At 38.1% G+C, this 21,845-nt stretch overlaps 1 protein-coding gene across 2 annotated transcripts in view; it reads right to left on the bottom strand.

The window, feature by feature from the left end:
• LAMA2 (laminin subunit alpha 2) overlaps positions 1–21,845 on the bottom strand; it is a 677,031-nt gene that overhangs the window by 228,377 nt on the left and 426,809 nt on the right. For both annotated transcript variants that reach the window (XM_070461486.1, XM_070461485.1), the window contains exons 22-28: positions 12,992–13,128; positions 7,627–7,863; positions 6,230–6,373; positions 5,319–5,498; positions 5,025–5,213; positions 4,809–4,942; positions 1,156–1,273 (exon numbers count right to left, since the gene is read on the bottom strand). In XM_070461486.1, the coding sequence (XP_070317587.1) occupies positions 1,156–1,273; positions 4,809–4,942; positions 5,025–5,213; positions 5,319–5,498; positions 6,230–6,373; positions 7,627–7,863; positions 12,992–13,128 (1,139 nt within the window). The remainder of the gene's footprint in view (positions 1–1,155; positions 1,274–4,808; positions 4,943–5,024; positions 5,214–5,318; positions 5,499–6,229; positions 6,374–7,626; positions 7,864–12,991; positions 13,129–21,845) is intronic.

A 21,845-nucleotide genomic window follows, 5' to 3' on the forward strand; every position in this document is an offset into this window, starting at 1 on the left:
TGGTCAAAGTACTGGAGTTTCAGCTTCAGCATCAGTCCCTCCAATGAACACCCAGGACTGATCTCCTTTAGGATGGACTGGCTGGATCTCCTTGCAGTCCAAGAGACTCTCGAGAGTCTTCTCCAACACCACACTTCAAAAGCATCAATTCTTTGGCACTCAGCTTTCTTTGTACTCCAACTCTCGCATCCATACATGACCACTGAGAAAACCGTAGCTTTGACTAGATGGACCTTTGTTGGCAAAGTAATGTCTCTGCTTCTTAAAATGCTGTCTAGGTTGGTCAGAGCTTTTCTTCCAAGGAGCAAGAGTCTTTTAATTTCATGGAAGTGAAATAGTACAGCACTATTGAGATTTAATATTTGTAAAAGTTAAATTGGTTCAGTTGGTAAAGAATTGGCCTGCAATGCAGGTGACTCAGGTTCCATCTCTGAGTCAGGAAGATCCTTTGGAGAGGATGTGGCAGCCCACTCCAGTATGTTTGCCTGGGCAATCCCATGGACAGAGGAGCCTGGTGGGCTACAGTCCATTGCCAGAGTTGAACATGACTTAGCAGCTAAACCACTACCACAAAGTAAAAATCTAGAAAATTCACCAGTTCTGAAGATAGTCAAAGGAATATCTTAGAAAGTAACAAATGCAGTTTTAAAAATGTAATGACCGAAGCAGAGTGGCACTGTTGGAGCAATATATCTCCTTCTGAGAAGCCTATGTTAAAGGGAACAGTCTGATATTTATTGCCTAAGTTCTGACATACTGTATTTAAAAACAATCTCTCAAATTCTCTCAAATCCCAATATAATCTTATCTCATAATCACTGAAGTTTCCATGTCTCTAACTGTTCATAAAAAAAGTGCCAAGAAAACAGATCAGATGCAGTAAATGGGCCTTAAGAAAATATTATTTCCTGTTTCATATTTTTACAAATCTTTTAATTTTTATTAAATATTTCCCTTGAGTTGTGATTCCTACTTCTAGGGAACAATAACATCATCTTCTTATTGCAATCACATACTGTGAGTGGAAGATGAAATAAAATAGGTTGAGGGTATGCCTGAAAGTAAAACCGATTGCACTAAAGGTGGTCCTGGGAGTATTTCCATTCAGCTGGTTAAGTAAGTCGGGCTTAAGCAGGTTAGTCGGAGGCAGCTTACCTCACAGGAGAAGCCAGAATAGCCTAGGGGACAGTCACATTTTTCTATCAAGTGAGCTGGAGGAGTCGCTGCTGAGATGCGTCCTTGTTCAGCTACCTCCATTGAGATTTCAGAAATCCTGGAAACAGCGAGCAAATACTTAGATGGCAGTACCAGTAAATTAAGCTCACCTAGCGAACACTCAATCCTGCAAGAGGGGTCTTCCCAAGGTTTTGTTAACCACCACAAACTCATTCTACTGTTTTGAAGCTGCTAAATTCTAGGGGTGCTATGTTCCACATCTTACCCTTGCATTTTGGCTTCCTCAAAGCGTGAGATTCCACATTAGCAAAATATTCACATAAATCATAAAGTGTTTAGGAAATTAGATGTCTGATGTCCTGTTGAGAAGTTATTATAAAGAGTTTTCCCTCTGCTTCTAAAAATGTGAGTGGCTTCAGGTAGACATGGCCAATTAATTAGATATTTTCATTCTTTCAAACAGACAACCCAAGGTCATTCTCTGTTGTCAAATCTCCTGTCATTACTAGTGAAATTGCTTTTACTTTGCAACTGGTCCCAATTTCTTGCTCTTGAATCTCTGAACGTTCTTTCAAGAACTTTAGAAAACCACCTAGAAAATAATGTTTGAGCATAATATAGTAATATTGATCTCTTTCTGAAGATAAAGAACCTCTCAAATTAGTCTTTCCTTCAGCTAACTTAACCCACCTTTCCTATTGGTGGAAAGGTCCTTGTAATTGAAAAAAATTATTCACAGTGAAAATACTGATACTCTTTGCAGTAATTTGAAATTATACATTAAAAATATATGCAGTCCATAAACTCAGACTATTTCATGACTGACTAACTGGTAACATGAAATGTTCTGCAAATAAACTTTTAAATGAGACAATGAATAGTTTTGCTTCAATAAAAGGCACCTCTAAAAGCTTAAAGGAGCTTGAATCATAAACTTTATAACAGGCATAGGTAGGTTTTATTGGTACTGAATTATGAATGCACATTCTGATTTGGCTCCTATTGTAATCTGCGACCTGAAGACCAGCCAGCCTTTATGAAACACATGTTCAGTTAAAATTCAGATTTCATTCTCCTCTTCCTGCAGATGCACAGCATTTGTGATATGTAAATAAACCACTCCCCTCCTTTAAGGAGGACTCTGCATTCTCTGAAGGAGTAAGATGGTAACCTGGTATTTGTTGAGAAATCATCTCAGCTGGTATTTCATGGTATTCTATAACCTGAGGAGTTACTAGCATCATCTTCCCTTCTCTGGAACATACACACACACAACAGACTAGTGAGTATTTAAAAATCAAATGGAACCTGAATGGTGTTATCAGTAGACATTTCTGTAACACACTATCTTTTTTTTCCCCTGGGGAGTGAGAGACTGACGTTTTTGCCTGAATCAAGGATTTAGCCAAACTCCAAAAAACAAAGTTGTTAAGATCTTCAAATAAATTTTTGTAAGAGAGTACAAAAGCAAAGAAAAAAGGAAATTTCAGAGTTAACATGTACGAAGTTGGAATCTCAAACCACATGTATAAAAAACTCTTTGCTTCTGAGACTGTCTAAATTTGTAACTGAATAAAGAAGTGGCGTTCTGTCTTAACTATGTTGAGAGGAAGACTCAAACATACTTCTGATCTTTGTCAAAATTCCTTGTCTTACAAAATCAAGTGATGATCCACTGGTTTCTTTGTTTTTATCGTTACTAGGTGTTCACTCTAGTTTTTATTGACTCTAGAAAAAGTGAAGTATTTACTTGAAATCCTAAGCCAAAGGATATTATTTAGTGAGTTATATGAAATAAAGTGATAAGAGAAAGGGACTTATGGGAAAAAGCAGACTTAAGGTGCGGAAAGGTGGGATCAGTGTGAGAGGTGAGGAAAGCATGATGAAAAATGCAGGACAACATCATTTCTATCAGATCTACCAACAAAATGTTCTGTGTACGAGCAAACTTTTTTACTAAAGCAGGGGACAATTTTCAAAATAACATATTTGCACACTCACAAGGTTACTTGCTGTCTTCTACAATATGTGAACCTGTTTGGCTTCTGTCACCTAATTTATATTTAATATTCTAAAATAATTAACAATATAATTGACAGGATATTTAGTTCACGCTTTTTAAAATTATTTCATGGAAAGAATCTCCTGCTTGGGATTGACATATACACATTTTTATATTTAAAATATCAATAGATATCCAACAAGATCCTACAATTAAAAAAAATAATCTCCTGTCAGAAATAAGAAATATGAAAAACAAATCAAAGCAATACAGACTTGAAAGTGAATTTTGGTCCTTGATTTTGTCACTACTTCTGGTATAATCACAAGAGCAATATGGCTCTTCTACAATAAAGAAAGGATTTTCTGCCACATGCTTAATAATGGAAACATTTGAAACATGGTATTTTTAGATTCACTGATTTGTCAATGAGTGGGTTCATAATTTTGTTTTCTTTTGCTTTCCTGCACTGATCTACTATTTTGTTACATAAGATTATTTTTAAACATCTATTGACATATTCTTACAGATATAATAGAGACACTAACATGCCAGAGAAACAGACTATCTCTAAAAACTCAACTTTCTGCCTCCATGGTAAACATTTAGTTACATCTGTACAGTTCCTCACTGTATTTCATTAGATAAAGTTTTCGTTATACTTGAGGCACACGACCTCAAGTAAACATGTGTACTCACGATGTTGAAGTATCACAACTTCTCCATTATTTATTTTTTCTTTATTCTATCATTTTTATGTATATCTTGCTGCTAATTCTTCCCCCTCCCTGGTCCCATGGTATATAAACATGCTTACTTGTCTCTCAGATTAAACAATCATCACTTGACCTTTGACATGACCTCTTTTTTCTCTTTTACAACTTTATTCACAGAAAACAATAGCCTACACTCATAATATTAGTCATTGTGTCCCATTCATTCGTCAAAACTTTGAGGCTCTTTCTGCCCTAGAACTTCACTAAAACTGGCATGGTAATTGTTACTGGTGATTCTAACTTTCCAAGAGCCTCATTTTAATTGTCCTCTTTGGGTCATGAAAAAACCACACCCACACGTTTACAGTACTCTCATCCTTTGGCTTTCATGACAGCCATTTTTGCTCTTCTTCTGTGTACTTTCTTATCCAATGTGATCCCCAGTCTTTCACATCATAAGGCAGAGGGAAGATGGCTCTATCGTGTGACATACTGGAGTGAACGGGTGCAAATGCATATGGTTGGAAGAGACAGGACCAACTTGGCCCTGCCCAGCTCCCCTGAGGGTTGAAGGAGGACACTTTCTCAGCAATCTCACAACGTATTTATAGCCCAGCAGCAAACTCTCTCTACCCTGCAGGACATCATCTCCTGAATTTCTGCTTAGCATCTGAAATTCACCATGTTGAGGATCAGTTCAATATTTGCCTCCTTAATCTTGCTTCTGGTTCTGTTTCTCTTGTTGGGGAAATGGCGGTGATAACTCACACAGGTGACCCGGATGTCATTCTTGACTTGTCATTCTGTCATCACACTAGCAACCCAACTTCTAAATCTTTCTTGTCTGATATCTCACTGTTCTTTCTTATAGACTCGAGAAGAAGAAACTAACTTGGATATCTATTATAGTTTACCTGCTTTGTCTCATGATATTTCCATATGTAGCCTTGATAAGAATATAATGGATATCATATAGTACATCCAAGAAGTCTTCACGGGTCACAGTTCTGCTGATTCGAGGATCATCACCATAATACTTCCATTCTTTCTGATAACAAGAAAAGAAACCACTGTGAAGAAACTCAGTGCAAATCCATTGGCAACATGCACACAACACCTAACCACCTTACCTCTGTCATTTCAATTTCATGCCTTGTCAACTGGCCAATCAGAGGAGCAGCCACATGCCTGATGATAATCCTTGCATGAGCAGGAGTTCCACCTCGAATGATAACTTGCGGGTTGTATGTAGAGAAACCTGTTTCTTCCCTAGCCTCGAAATAGATGGTGTACTTGAGTTTACCGCCATAGGCCATCAACTGACGAAATAAAATGAGAAATGAGTTACATAAATCTCCGAATAGCATTATTCTAAAAGCATGTTTTATTTTGCTCTCATGTGACTTCAACATTCTTGTCCTTACCTTCTTTCCTTCAAACTGTTCTGGAAGTTTCCAATAAAAAGGTTCCAAATGGAGCTCTTGTCTCACCAGATCCATGTGTGCAACGATCTCTGGATGTTGAAAAATGATGCCTTTTGTAGTTGTGTGCTGCAGGGCCTCATCCACCAGCGGCAGGATGGTCTGCTCAGCCTTCAGCGTCACCTGTGTGGGAATCAAAACACAGCAGAGGGTTGAGTGTAAGTCTTTGGAGGTCTCCTCTAAAAGGACTGCGTGGAGACTTCCCTGGTAGCTCAGGCTGTAAAAGGACTGCATGTCTATCTGTGGTCCAGTCCCCTTATGACGAAGTGTTCTCATGAGAAACATAACTCACGGGCAATGAAGACAGGAGAGGCGATAAACCCTTTGGACTTGTTTGCCTAGTGAAATCTACAACATCAGTGAAACTGGTCTTTCACACTAACAAAAAGTAGAGTTGGAAAGTAGGAAGGGTTAAAGGAAAATTAAGGTTAAAAATGAACATTTTTCCACCCTAAAGAGCAACAATTCTCTAAGGCTCGTTGGAATAAATGAGCAACCAGTTCAGATTTTCATTATTACACGAGCACACATCTACTTTCTTGCTTTAATGCTCTTGCTCTGCAGAAGGCAGCCTCTTCCCACCCCCAGACATAACATTTCCCTTGTAATGTTTTCCTTGCTCACTTGGCATCTATTTCCTTATTCACAGCAAATGAATACTTTTAAAGAAAGAATAAAAAAGATATCTACTCCCATCATCTAATGGCACACAGCCCCTCTACCAGTTCTAAACGCGCACGGGGAAAGGCTACTCAAATGTTTTGCCGCTTCCTCCTGCCGCTTGGTGCCTGGCTAAAAGACGCCAGCAGGAGCTAACGTTACACCGTTACAGGGCCCAGCAGGGCCTCACTCACCCATGCACGGATCAGTCCTTTTGCTTCAGAGCACTGGTTAGTGGCGCCAAAGCAATAGCAGCTGCTGCAGCCAAGAGGATTCTTGGCCTCAAGCCCGAACTTGCCAGGCCGGCACCTGTCACAGCGGATCCCTTCCACATTCACCTGAAGAAAGAGGAGACTTCTTCAGAGTCCGTATGGGGAAGTTGGGAGAGAAATAAACTCAGGAATAAATAACAGGAGAATGTTTAAAGAAAACGAAACAAAAATGAATAAATAAAAGAACACTGAATATTAGATTCACATCTCAAATAGCAGAGTAGGTCATCTCTGTTAGCATGTCATTGGTCTAAAAAATATTTTATTTATAACTACATACATTATTAAGAATATTGTATATTATTTTCTTTTAAATTTAAGCAGCACATTTCCTACTATTCCACTGTGAGGATTATGAAACAGTCATTAGAATTTTGAAAGTGAAATCAAATTTCACTGATTCCTAGACAGTGAAGTGATGCAAAGTTGTGAAAAGCAAGAGAGATGTTAAAATATAGATTCATATAGTTATTCTGGAATACTGAATATACACACATATAGCATGTATTAAATGTAATCTATAACCATAATATGTAATAATGCACCATCATACTTTTTGTTTTGTCTAGGACTTTTAATGGCAGAAGCTTTCATTTTCCTAAATTCTCAAGACTCTTCACAACCTCTCCAGATTTCACCTTCCTGTTTCCTCGGACCCTCTTTGCATAGGCTTTTCTTGAAAATATACTAATACTTCTGACCCAGTCTTTACTGCATTTATCCTGGGATTGATTTTCCAGAAATATCTTAGGGGGAAAAATCCTTCTTATCATTTTTAATCAACTGTTTTTCTACATCACTTAACAATATTAATGAGGGCTGAAATTTGCATATAGTCACTGTAATGTCAGTGTTTATACTTGATGAAATTTTACTGAACTTCCACAGCAGTAAATATATTTTTCAGTGTACAGTGATTGTGGATTAATTTGAAGAGTAACTTTTTTTAAAAATAAACTTTATCATTTAGCTGTGGTTTTCTCTAGTGATGCTTAAGAGAACTGACTTCTTTTCTCTTCCAGATTATTTTTGTTTAAGAAAAGTGAATATGTAAAGAGAAACTAAACTTTACTTTCGAAAATATGTCATTCATTTGAGCTAGGGGAAAAAAATTGGGTTCTGGTTGAAAATAAGTCCTTAAAAAGCAGTGCTTATCTCGTATGTCAGGAAAAGTCTCTGTGTCTGGCAATGAATTTTCATATGTCATTCTTTTTGGCTAAATGATGCAGGAATAAATAACTGAAGTTAAAACAGCAAAGCAAATAGAATTGAGTAAGGTGTTTGTTTTTTTTTCCTTCCTGAATTTCAGCAGCACATACCTTACAAGTACACTGCCCAGTCTGATCAATGCAGGAGCATCTTTTAGTCTCTAAATCACAGGTTGAATCATCAGTCCCTGGCAGGAAGCAGTCACAGGGACTGCAGTGAGGGTAGTTCCAGTGACCTCGAGTGCACTCTGTACATTTTGCCCCAGAGAATTTTGGATGACACTTGCATTGGCCCGTGTTTATATTGCACTGGAAATCCAAGGAGCCTACTGCGCTGCAGTTACAAGCCTACAGAGGAGATAAAAACAGCAACAATTAACACCATTTCACAGGCAATATCTTTAAATTTTAATTCTAATGCTTCTATGCTTCCATTAAGTACATATTAATCATGTGTCTGTTATATGCTTTGTACTGTTCTAGTTGAGTCGCTTGGGAAACATTGGTGAACATAATGCTAAAATTGCTTCCTGCACTTACTAAAATATATGAGTGTCCAGAAACCATAAAGCTATTGAATAAGAAAGAAACTGCATTTTCTCTCTTTGTGGTGAGGAGAAGTTAGGTATAGATTTTCTTCAAACACCTCTTGTTTCAGAGTAAACTTCTGATAAAGCCATTTCACCTTATCATTTCATTTTTACAGCATTTATTGTTTAGAGACATATATTACAGTTTAGTCAAGGGAGAGAATATATAAATATAACACAATGGAATAAGCATGATATAATAGGTGAAGTGCAAAATCCTATGAAAGTATATAAAAAGTACCAAACCAGATGTGGGGAAGCCAGGGAGAATTTAGAGGAAAAAATGATACTAGGATTTTTTTTTAGAGTTAAGTTTTGCAGACAAGCCTGATTTGAGGTGTCATGCTGGTAACCTTTTTTTCTTCTTCCTAGATATACATAGGATCTTCTCAATTTATGTAATATGATATCTTGCTAGAATTTATACAAGTTTGAGTCTTTAAAAAAATTAATTTACTGGAACATGGTGAACTCTTTCAGTTTGAGAATACAATTGTTTTTTAATTCAGTACTATTTCTTCAGCTTTGTTATTGATTTTTACTCCTGTTCTAATTTATCAATTTTCTTCTTCAGGATCACCTATAATTCTGAAAGTACATAGTTTCTGTCTACCTGTCAAATCTATAATGTACTAATGTCTTCTGCAGTCACCTCCTTGTTTTCCTCTCAAATTTGTTCTCCACTTTGCCCTTGCTCTCCTACACAGTGAAAACTGTTGTATGCACATACCATCAATGCTTATTTTAATTACGGTATTGCATTTTTAGCTTCTTTTCTATAATTTTTTTCTTTTCTTTCAATAATTTTTTGGTTTCATCTCAGCAGCAATTTTCAATTTGCTGCTCATCCACGTGTCTTGTCTTCTATTCCTTAAGGCTTTCTGCTTCTGATTTAGAGCTCAAAGCTCCTTGAATTTAAATGAAAATTTAAGTGAATTACTAAAATGTTATTTAAGATCTTGGAATACATCATTTTCAGAGATGAGTTGTGCCAAGGATCTCTCTGCTGTCTCTGAGCTCTAAACTCACTCCTCTTTGCCTTGTTTTATGACATTATAGTTAGACCCCTATGGATATTTCCCCCTGGCCAGTAACAGAATGTTAAAATCAGTCATTAGAGGGTCCAGGAGAGACCCAAATAAGGCCATGGTGATAGAAAGACATTTCTCTTCTGGGTTGTGGCTGTTTGTTATCATCACCACTATTATTGACTTATTTAGCATGGGATCCCAGAGGTCCACAAGGAATTCCAAGCTGAGCCATCAGGCCACTCTCTCCCCTGCTGTTTAGGTCTGCTCTCAAGCTCTGACCACGACAGGCTGCTTCTCAGTAGCCCCAGCAAGTCTGCGTCCTCAGTGACGATGGGCAGTGCCTACAGGCCAGCACTTGCCCATAAAATCCGGCAAGTTATTTATTACCGTTGTTGCTGTCATTGTGCCACCAGCAGGCTGCGTATCCCTGTGGTTGCCACACTCTCTTCAAAGATGTCTGAACCCGAGTATTGTTGGGAGTGGGGAACGGGGGAAGACCTTGCTTCCTTTACAGTCCACCCCTTACTCTTGGGGCTTCCCTGACAGCTCAGGTAAACCACCTTCTTGTGATGCAGGAGACTCGGGTTTGATCCTCGGGTCAGGAAGATTCCCCTGAAGGGAATGGCTACTCACTCCAGTGTTCTTGCCTGGAGAATCCCATGGACAGGGGATCCTGGCGGGTCCAAGGGGTCACAAAGAGTAGGACACAACTGAGTGACTAACACTTGCACTTTCCCCTCACCCTGGAAGTAGTAGCTACTCTTTCGTAGCTACCACTTCAGGATCTTTTATATCCCTTTTTGATCCTTTTTGTAACTAACTTTTACCAGTTAACAATTCTTTATATTCTACTTTCCCTGTTTATATTGGACTGCCCTCGTGGCTCAGATGGTAAAGCGTCTGCATGTAATGCAGGAGACTTAAATGGCACCCCACTCCAGTACTCTTGCCTGGGAAATCCCATGGATGGAGGAGCCTGGTAAGCTACGGTCCATGGGGTCTCAAAGAGTTGGACACGACTGAATGATTTCACTTTCTTTCTTTCCCTGTTTAAGTTTCCCTGGTGTGCTTTCTGTCTCCCTAGAGGGTATCACCTCTCTCTGTGTCTGAGTTTACCGCCATCAGGGTTTGTACTTAGTCTATGACCTGACTCTTTTTGGGACTTTCCTATTAATCTTCTTCCTCAGAACTATAGCTCTATGGAAGACTCATACACATAGTGACTCGCCAGATTTCCAGATCCAAGTCTGGCTGGATCTCACTTGGCATTTCTCACACTTTCATTGCTCAGCTCAATTCTTACATCCACCGCTACTAAGGCAATGCGTGCTCCTGCTCCTGCCAACAGCTGAGTTATGGGACACCTTCTTCCAGGATGTGATGCACAATCACCAGCATCCCATCTATTATCTCTTTCCTGTCCAAATGTTTGGTAAAATATCTTCTCAGATTCTGATGTTAAAATATCACCTGGCCTTGTTTTTGGTATCCTTATGATTCAGTATTTTTCTGTCTTCACTGTTCTCCAGTCAAAAGACCTGCAGTATGGAATGCTGCTAAAAGTTATTTTAAACTCAAAGGACTAAAAGTGATTATTTATTACACTACAAACATTGCCATAGTTTCAAAAGCATAGAACAAAGCACTGTCATCACGCCAAGTAACTTGTTCATATAGAACATCAGATGTAGAATGAGAATTCAAAATAAGGATGATTGACTTATCCACTTAAGTAATTTTTCCTTACTTATTTAAACAAAATTGGTCATAATCAGAAATATAAATCTATGATATGTTATGGAAACTATAATCACACAATAAATTTTAAAATTGTCTTATGATATATTTAACTAAAATAAATGTATTAGACTTTATTAACTAAAATAACTTTCTTTAGACTTTAAAATATGAAATATCTATTTCTCAATTTATTATATAAAATGAAAGGATTAATTCTTAAAAACTAGTCAAAAAATTTGGAACTTTTCAAATTGGGAAGTTTATTCAGGAAGTTATAGTAGAGAATAAATGAGACCATTAACCATATGTTTAGATGACACTATAGCCAACATGAAACTTAAATCATAATTAGCTGTAATGTTTGTTTAGCAATAGAGGATTTACGCACTGTTCCCCTGCTAGTGAAAGATGGCAGGCTTTATATTCTACTTCAATAAAGGCTCAAATGATGTGTGTGCTCACACCTCAGCACAGAGAAATTATCCATGACACAAAGAAAGGAAAGCTATAAATCTCAAAAATCACTGTTCATTTAGATTATAGTCATACAAGATTTTAAATAGTAGAATACATCCTCATAAATAATTGTGAGGGCTCTAGAAATTGTTTGTAATTGTTCATAATGATGAAGTGTCTAGCTATTCAGAAATTTAGATTTGCAACAGTGGTTCAAAGTAATTAAAAAATTTCAACTCCAGTCAACATAGTATTTACTCAACTATCACTAAATGTAAAGATATAAAACATATAAATATTTTTAAAAAACTTGGCCTAGGGTCTTCGCTGGTAGTCCTGTGGTTAAGAATCCGCTTTGCAATGCATGGGACACAGGTCAGATTCCCCGGTCCAGGGAGATCCCACATGCCGTGGAGTGACTAAGCTTGTGCACCCCAACTGCTGAGCCTGAATTCTAGAGCCCTCGAGTGGCAACTGCTTAGCTCAGGTTCAGCGACTGCTGAAGCCTGTGCACCCTGGAGCCCGTGTTCCACAGGAGAAGCCACTGCAATGAGAAACCCGCATTCCGCAATGAGCAGCCCTCACTTGCTGCAGCTAGAGAAAGCCCACCCACAGCAACGAAGACCCAGCACAGCCAAAAATAGCTAAAAGAACATAAATAAATAAAATTATTGAAAAAACCTTACTTGGTCTGCGCTCATCCATCATCTGTTGCAAAGCAAAACCTGGCAGTCATCCCTAAGCCTTCGCTTTCTTATTCCTTAAATAAATGAATTCAGCCATATCTTATTCAGTCATAAGAGCTGTAACTTAACCTGCCCTCTAAACACTAGTGGATAATTGAGGCCAAGCTGCCACAGGGCTTCCCTGGTAGCTCAGTGGTAAAGAATCCGCCTGCAACGCAGGAGCCACAGGACACACAGGTTCAATCCCTGGGTTGGGAAGATATCCTGGAGGAGGGCATGGCAACTCACTCCAATGTTCTTGCCTGGAGAATCCCATGGACAGGGGGCCTCGCAGGCTACAGTTCATGGGGTCCCAAAGAGTAGGACATGACTGAAATGACTTAGAACACACACACAAGCTTCTATCAACTCTCACCAACACTTTTGCAACAGCCTTATAAGCAAGCTTCTACCCTGAAGCTGTATAGATTTCTCTAAATGTGAGTCTGGTCATATCACTTACTATGGTTCACTCATGGAAAAATATGGGGAATTTTGTAAGCTAAAGGTTGTTTAAATGACTTCAGAATCCTCTCAACTAGCTCCTGAAAACTGATATCCTGGTAAAATTTGGGGGAATTCTTGTGGATTTTAAAAAAAATTCATTCTTAATTTCCTTGTGCTTTGGAGATATATTAACATTTCATTGTGTGTAGGTATGAAGTTAGAAATGTTTCTAGTTTTATTTTAGAATTTTTGGTTCTTTGTCCTCCTTTTTGGAAAGTATCATGGATGAAGCTGTATAAATGTGTATTACTTTAATCATCTTTCCTACAAGTAAAATGTAAGATAGTGATCAATTCCTGCAATCATGCTATAGCAATAGATCTGTATCATTTTGTAATATTGACTCTTGAAATGCCCAACTACAGAGTTCTACCAAAATAGAAATCCTTAAATGACGTTATGAGATGAAATAAAGCAGTTCACTCACCTTACAACCAGTGGTGATGCTGTGGCCCCAGCTATGAGGTGCACATTTAGAACATTTCTCTCCGATGGTATTGGGTGGGCAAATGCACCGACCAGTCTTTGGGTCACAGTTATTACCCAGATGGGAACAGTCACAAGCTTCACACATGAAGGGATTAAAAAAGGAAAAAAAAAAAGATATAAAGTGTTGAGTTTTACGTTTGTGGGTTTCTCTGTGATTTATGCTGTTTTATTTTCCATACTATAGTTAAAGATCCTTGAAAATGACAACTCACCTCGTTCATTTTTCATATCATAGTACAGTATAATTCCCCAGGAGGTGGTCATGGCAAACCACTCCAGTACTTTGGCCTGGAGAATCCCATGGACAGAGGAGCCTGGGCCATGGTCTACAGGGTCACAAGGAGTCAGACAGGACTGAACGACTGAGCACACATGCACACGAGCACTGTATACATCAGAGTGGTCGTCCAGTAAATATATACTGAGTTTCATTAATAGTCTAAAAATGTCAAACATTTTTAGCTTTTTGATTAAGGATAAAAAGAACTGATGTGTCAGATTTCCTGTTAACTGTATTCCCTTATATCTAAATACTATCAAGGTTAAATTTTTTAATATTTAAGTTCATAACTAAACATAACTATAGGCTTCCCTCATAGCTCAGTTGGTAAACAATCTGCCTGCAATGCAGGAGATCAGGGTTCAATTCCTGAATCAGGAAGATTCCCTGGAGAAGGAAATGGCAACCCACTCCAGTATTTTGGCCTGGAGAATTCCATGGACAGAGGAGTCCATGGAGTCACAAGAGTTGCATACAACTTAGTGATTAAACCAGCACCAAGTTCATAACTAATTTTTCTATGATCTATAGATTAATATTTCCTTCCTGTGAAGGGGGCAAACATCCTTGTCCATTATACATTCTTAAAGAATGCAAAAATAAGATCTGAAGAAAAACAAAAAGATTTGAGAAGATCTTCAAAGCCATCCAAGACAAGGAAGGCATGCCACTTATTAGCTATAGTTGACTCAGTTGCTGAGTACTTTTTACTGCACCACTTCAAATCAAAGAAGTGAAAGAAAGAAAAATGCCATCAAATACTCAGATTCAAATAGAAGACTAATGTTATAAGAAATCTTTTAGTTAGTTACATGATGATTAAATCCTTTTAAAATACATTTAGGATATTTAAGTTCACTTCTCAAGGGATCACATCATTGCTCACAGGATTCTACCCCAGCTGCGAAAAATGTTTAGCACAACACTTGACATAAATGTTAACCATTGTTTTTATTATTATTGTTGTTGTTGCTGCTGATTTTAAGCCAAAGGATTTACTTTATATGTACCACTTACTAAGAAAAAAATATTTCACAATATGTTTAAATTTATGTGCTAAACAATTGGGACAGTTTGAATCATTACTTGCAAATAGAAATTAACTATTCAGTTAGGGAGTTTGAGATGGACATGTATACACTGCTATATTTAAAATGATACTTTATGGCCATTCAGTTCAGTTCAGTTGCTCAGTCACGTTTGACTCTTTGTGACCCCAGGGCCTGCAGCAAGCCAAGCTTTCTTGCCCATTACCAACTCCCAAAGCTTACTCACTCATGTCCATCGAGTCAGTGATGCCATCCAACCATATCAATCTCTTTCGTCCCCTTCTCCTCCCACCTTCAATCTTCCCCAGCATCAGGGTCTTTTCCAATGAATCAGTTCTTTCCATCAGGTGGCCAAAGTACTGGAGTTTCAGCTTCAGCATCAGTCCTTCCAATGAATACTCAGGACTGATTTCCTTTAGGATGGACTGGTTGGATCTCCTTACAGTCCAAGAGACTCTCAAGAGTTTTCTCCAACACCACAGTTCAAAAGTATCAGTTCTCTGGCACTCAGCATTCTTTATTTATAGTCCAACTCTCATATCCATACATAACTACTGAAAAATCCATAGCTTTGACTAGATAGACCTTGTTGGCAATGTAATGTCTCTGCTTTCTAATATGCTCTCTAGGTTGGACATAGCTTATCTTCCAAAGAGCAAGCATCTTAAATTTCATGGCTGCAGTCACCATTTGCAGCGACTTTGGAGCCCCCAAAATAAAGTCTGTCTCTTTCCATTCTCTCCCCATCTATTTGCCATGAAGTGATGAGACTGGATGCCAGGACCTTAGTTTTCTGAATGTTGAGTTTTAAGTCAACCTTTTCACTCTCCTCTTTCATTTTCATCAAGAGGCTCTTTAGTTCTTTTTCACTTTCTGCCATAAGTGTGGTGTCATCTGCATATCTGAGGTTATTGATATTTCTCCCGGCAAGCTTGATTCCAGCTTGTGCTTCATCCAGTCCAGCAGTTCTCATGATATACACTGTATAAAAGTTAAATAAGCAGGGTGACAATATACAGCCTTGACATACTCCTTGCCCAATTTGGAAACAGTCTGTTGTTTCATGTCCAGTTCTAACTGTTGCTTCCTGACCTGCATATAGACTTCTTAACAGGTGGTCTGGTATCCCCATCTCTTTAAGAATATTCCACAATTTGTTGTGATCCACACAGTCAAAGGCTTTTATGTAGTCATAAAGCAGAGGTAGATGTTTTCCTGAAACTCTCTTGCTTTTTCGATGATCCAATGGAAGTTGGTAATTTGATCTCTGGTTCCTCTGCCTTTTCTAAATCCAGCTTGAACATCTGGAAGTTCACAGTTCACACACTGTTGAAGCCTGAATTGGACAATTTTAGGCATTAGTTTGCTAGCGTGTGAGACGAGTGCAATTGTGCGGTAGTTTGAACATTCCTTGGCATCGCCTTTCCTTGGGGTTGGAATGAAAACTGAACTTTTCCAGTCCTGTGGCTACTGCTGAGTTTTCCAAATTTGCTGACATACTGAGTGCAGCATTTTCACAGCATCATCTTTTAGGATTTGAAATAGCTCCATTGGAATTCCATCACCTCCACTAGCTTTGTTCGTAGTGATGCTTCATAAGGCCCACTTGACTTCACATTCCAGGATGTCTGGCTCTAGGTGAGTGATCACACCGTTGTGGTTATCTCAGTCATGAAGATCTTTTTTGTATTGTTTTTCTGTATATTCTTGCCACCTCTTCTTAATATCTTCTGTTTCTGTTAGGTCCCTACCATTTCTGTCCTTTATTGAGCCCATTTTTGCATGAAATGTTCCCTTGGTATCTCTAATTTTCTTGAAGAGGTCTCTAGTCTTTCTATTATTTTCCTCTATTTCTTTGCTTTGCTCACTGAGGAAGACTTTCTTATCTATCCTTGCTATTCTTTGGAACCCTGCATTCAAATGGGTATATCTTTCCTTTTTTTCCTATGCCTTTAGCTTCTCTTCTTTTCTCAGCTATTTGTAAGGCCTCCTCAGACAAGCATTTTGCCTTTTTGCATTTATTTTTCTTGGGGAACGTCTTGATCACTGCCTCATGTACAATGTCATGAACCTCCATCCATAGTTCTTCAGCCACTCTATCCCATCTAATTCCTTGAATCTATTTGTCACTTCTTTTGTGTAATTGTAAGGGATTTGATTTTAGTCATAGCTGAATGGTCTAGTGGTTTTCCCTACTTCCTTCAATTTAAGTCTGAATTTGGCAATAAGGGGTTCATGATCTGAGCCACAGTCAGCTCCCCATCTTGTTTTTACTAACCATATAGAGCTTCTCCATTTTCAGCTGCAAAGTATATGATCTATCTGATTTCAGTATTGACCATCAGGTAAAGTCCATGTGTAGAGTCTTCTCTTGTATTGTTGGAAGAGGGTGTTTGCTACGTCCAATGAGTTCTCTTGGGAAAACTCCGTTAACCTTTGACCTGCTTCATTTTGTATTCCAAGGCCAAATTTGCCTGTTACTCCAGGTATCTCTTGACTTCATACTTTTTCATTCCAGTCCCCTATAATGAAAAGGACATCTTTTTTGGGTGTTAGTTCTAGGAGGTCTTGTAGGTCTTCATAGACTGTTCAGTTTCAGCTTCTTCAGCATTACCGGTTGGGGCATAGACTTGGATTACTGTGATACTGAATGGTTTGCCTTGGAAATGAACAGAGATCATTCTGTGGTTTTTGAGATTGCATCCAAGTACTGCATTTCAGACTCTTTTGTTGACTATGATGGCTACTCCATTTCTTCTAAGGGATTCTTGCCCACAGTAGTAGATGGCCATTAACTCACCTAATTCTTATAAAACCCAAGTGAGGCAGATACTATTATTTTCGTAATTTAATAGATGAAATTTGCAGGGTACAGTAAGGTGAGGTCACTCAGTCAAGGTCATATAACTAATTGTTGGTGGTGTGCAGTAATAAGTTGCTTCAGTCATGTCTGACTCTTTGAGACCCTATGGGCCATAGCCCATCAGACTCTTCTGTCCATGGGATTCTCCTTGCAAGAATACTGGAGTGGGTTGCCGTGCCCTCCTCCAGGGGATCTTCCTGACCCAGGGATTGAACACACATCTCTAAAGTGGGAGAGCCACTAAACAAATCCAGGCTCTTTGGTGAGAGTCATGTTTTCAAACATAATGCTACCCTGCCTGTTTTATGCTTTAAAAATTTTTTTTTTTCTGTTCTGCTTCTCTGGCTTAGAATGCTACTAAGTTTGCATTTCTAAAATGTTATCACCATTTCATCATTTTAAAATAATGTTTTTGATATTTGTAATTTCTGGTAGTGGATATATTTGAATTTGTAGCACTTTTCTTCAATTAATATTAAGTAAAAATGCTAGTGAGAGTTGTATTTATAAAGAACAGAGTATATTTTAAAGTGCAGCCTTATACACTTTTTAGTAAATACAGATATTTTCTTAGAGATTATACATAGATTCTGAGAAGATCTACAATAATAATATTCAGAGTAACTCATAATGGCTTAATTTATGATAAAAACTGTTCATCAGAAGTGGTTGAGAATATCTTAAAGGTATTGGTTTTTAATATTCTTCCCACCCCTAACACAATTTGCTTCAGTAGTCAATAATCATGTCTTAAAATCTTGCCATGTATTTACCGTGTTCTGAAAGTGTACAAGTATCATCAATGTTGTACTACTGAGTTTAGTAAACAAGAGTAATACTCAACCAAGTGACTGTTGGAATAGAGGTCGATCCCAGCTTAATAGCACCAAATCAAGGCAAATGCTCAAACTACTTTCATCTGTAGTGTTAATTCCTATTTTCTTAATTCAGGATCTGTAGGAAGGCTGTGGCTGCACATATGAGGACCCTGCTTGAGGGAGCCATGGTTACCATGACCCCAGCTTTCATTTTCTCTGGAGCTAACAAACATCTACAGCCAGTCTATTTCTCAGAACATAACAGTTTTCAAGGCACCTGAAAGTGGATGAAAATACTTTTTTTTAGTCAAATAAATAACCTAACTCTACACCTAAAGCAACTAGAGGAAGAAGAAATGAAGAACCCCAGGGTTAGTAGAAGGAAAGAAATCTTAAAAATTAGGGCAGAAATAAATGCAAAAGAAACTAAAGAGATCATAGCAAAAATTAACAAAGCTAAAAGCTGGTTTTTTGAAAAAATTAACAAAATTGACAAACCATTAGCAAGACTCATTAAGAAACAAAGGGAGAAGAACCAAATTAACAAAATTAGAAATGAAAATGGAGAGATCACAACAGACAACACTGAAATACAAAGGATCATAAGAGACTACTACCAGCAGCTCTATGCCAATAAAATGGACAACTTGGAAGAAATGGACAAGTTCTTAGAGAAGTATAACTTTCCAAAACTGAACCAGGAAGAAATAGAAGATCTTAACAAAACGATCACAAGTAAGGAAATCGAAACTGTAATCAGAAATCTTCCAGCAAACAAAAGCCCAGGACCAGATGGCTTCACATTAGAGAAGAGCTAACACCTATCTTATTCAAACTCTTCCAGAAAATTGCAGAAGAAGGTAAACTTCCAAACTCATTCTATGAGGCCGCCATCACCCTAATTCCAAAACCAGACAAAGATGCCACAAAAAAAGAAAACTACAGGCCAATATCACTGATGAACATAGATGCAAAAATCCTTAACAAAATTCTAGCAAACAGAATCCAACAACATATTAAAAAAATCATTCATCATGACCAAGTGGGTTTTATCCCAGGAATGCAAGGATTCTTTAATATCCGCAAGTCAATCAATGTAATACACCACATTAACAAATTGAAAGATAAAAACTATATGACTATCTCAATAGATGCAGAAAAAGCCTTTGACAAAATTCAACATCCATTTATGATTAAAACTCTCCAGAAAGCAGGAATAGAAGGAACATACCTCAACATAATAAAAGCTATATATGACAAACCCACAGCAAGCATCACCCTCAATGGTGAAAAATTGAAAGCATTTCCCCTGAAATCAGGAACAAGACAAGGGTGCCCACTCTCACCACTACTATTCAACATAGTTTTGGAAGTTTTGGCCACAGCAATCAGGGCAGAAAAAGAAGTAAAAGGAATCCAGATAGGAAAAGAAGTGAAACTCTCTCTGTTTGCAGATGACATGATCCTCTACATAGAAAACCCTAAAGACTCTACCAGAAAATTACTAGAGCTAATCAACGGATACAGTCAAGTTGCAGGATATAAAATTAACACACAGAAATCTCTTGCATTCCTATACACTAACAATGAGAAAACAGAAAGAGAAATTAAGGAAACAATACCATTCACCATTGCAACAAAAAGAATAAAATACTTAGGAGTATATCTACCTAAAGAAACAAAAGACCTATACATAGAAAACTATAAAACCCTGATGAAAGAAATCAAAGAGGACACAAACAGATGGAGAAATATACCGTGTTCATGGATTGGAAGAATCAATATTGTCAAAATGGCTATACTACCCAAAGCAATCTATAGATTCAATGCAATCCCTATCAAACTACCAACAGTATTTTTCACAGAACTAGAACAAATAATTTCACAATTTGTATGGAAATACAAAAAACCTTGAATAGCCAAAGTAATCCTGAGAAAGAAGAATGGAACTGGAGGAATCAATCTGCCTGACTTCAGACTCTACTACAAAGCCACAGTCATCAAGACAGTATGGTACTGGCACAAAGACAGAAATATAGATCAATGGAACAGAATAGAAAGCCCAGAGATAAATCCACGAACCTATGGTCACCTTATCTTCAACAAAGGAGGCAAGGATATACAATGGAAAAAAGATAACCTCTTTAACAAGTGGTGCTGGGAAAACTGGTCAACCGCCTGTAAAAGAATGAAACTAGAACACTTTCTAACACCATACACAAAAATAAACTCAAAATGGATTAAAGATCTAAATGTAAGACCAGAAATTATCAAACTCCTAGAGGAGAACATAGGCAAAACACTCCCCGACATAAACCACAGCAGGATCCTCTATGACCCACATCCCAGAATACGAGAAACAAAAGCAAAAATAAACAAATGGGACCTAATGAAACTTAAAAGCTTTTGCACAACAAAGGAAACTATAAGCAAGGTGAAAAGACAGCCCTCAGATTGGGAGAAAATAATAGCAAACGAAGCAACAGACAAAGGATTAATCTCAAAAATATACAAGCAACTCCTCCAGCTCAACTCCAGAAAAATAAATGACCCAATCAAAAAATGGGCCAAAGAACTAAACAGACATTTCTCCAAGGAAGACATACAGATGGCTAACAAACACATGAAAAGATGCTCAACATCACTCATTATCAGAGAAATGCAAATCAAAACCACAATGAGGTACCATTATACGCCAGTCAGGATGGCTGCTATCCAAAAGTCTACAAGCAATAAATGCTGGAGAGGGTGTGGAGAAAAGGGAACCCTCTTACACTGTTGGTGGGAATGCAAATTAGTTCAGCCACTATGGAAAACAGTGTGGAGATTTCTTAAAAAGCTGGAAATAGAACTGCCATATGACCCAGCAATCCCACTTCTGGGCATACACACCAAGGAAACCAGATCTGAAAGAGACACGTGCACCCCAATGTTCATCGCAGCAGTTTATAATAGCCGGGACATGGAGGCAACCCAGATGCCCATCAGCAGACGAATGGATAAGGAAGCTGTGGTACATATACACCATGGAATATTACTCAGCCATTAAAAAGAGTTCATTTGAATCAGTTCTAATGAGATGGATGAAACTGGAGCCCATTAGACAGAGCGAAGTAAGCCAGAAAGATAAAGACCATTACAGTATACTAACACATATATATGGACTTTAGAAAGATGGTAACGATAACCCTATATGCAAAACAGAAAAAGAGACTCAGATGTATGGAACAGACTTGTGGACTCTGGGAGAAGGCGAGGGTGGGATGTTTCAAGAGAACAGCATTGAAACATGTATATTATCTAGGGTGAAACAGATCACCAGCCCAGGTTGGGTACATGAGACAAGTGCTCGGGCCTAGTGCACTGGGAAGACCCAGAGGGATCGGGTGGAGAGGGAGGTGGGAGGGGGGACTGGGATGGGGAATACATGTAAATCCATGGCTAATTCATTTCAATGTATAACAAAAACTACTGTAATGATGTAAAGTAATTAGCCTCCAACTAAAAAAAAAAAAGAAAATACTTTTTTTTTTTAACCATACCAGAAAAATATATTAACTTCTCTGATCATTGTACCAATTTTGCAACAGGAAAAGGGAGGGTTGAACTGTATTAGCTTGGGAGTAAAGTTTAAATTAAGGTTAACACTGGCACCAGAAAAATTGAGCATCTGACTTTCAAGCTGCAGTAGCCTTTGAGTGACTGGCTGAACAGAGGTCACAGTTAGGGAGGGAGACAGCAGAACTGGGATCTGCTGATGGATTTTTATTGCAGGCACAGCT

The sequence above is a fragment of the Odocoileus virginianus genome, chromosome 34 (assembly GCF_023699985.2).
Source record: "Odocoileus virginianus isolate 20LAN1187 ecotype Illinois chromosome 34, Ovbor_1.2, whole genome shotgun sequence".
Lineage (NCBI taxonomy): Eukaryota > Metazoa > Chordata > Mammalia > Artiodactyla > Cervidae > Odocoileus > Odocoileus virginianus.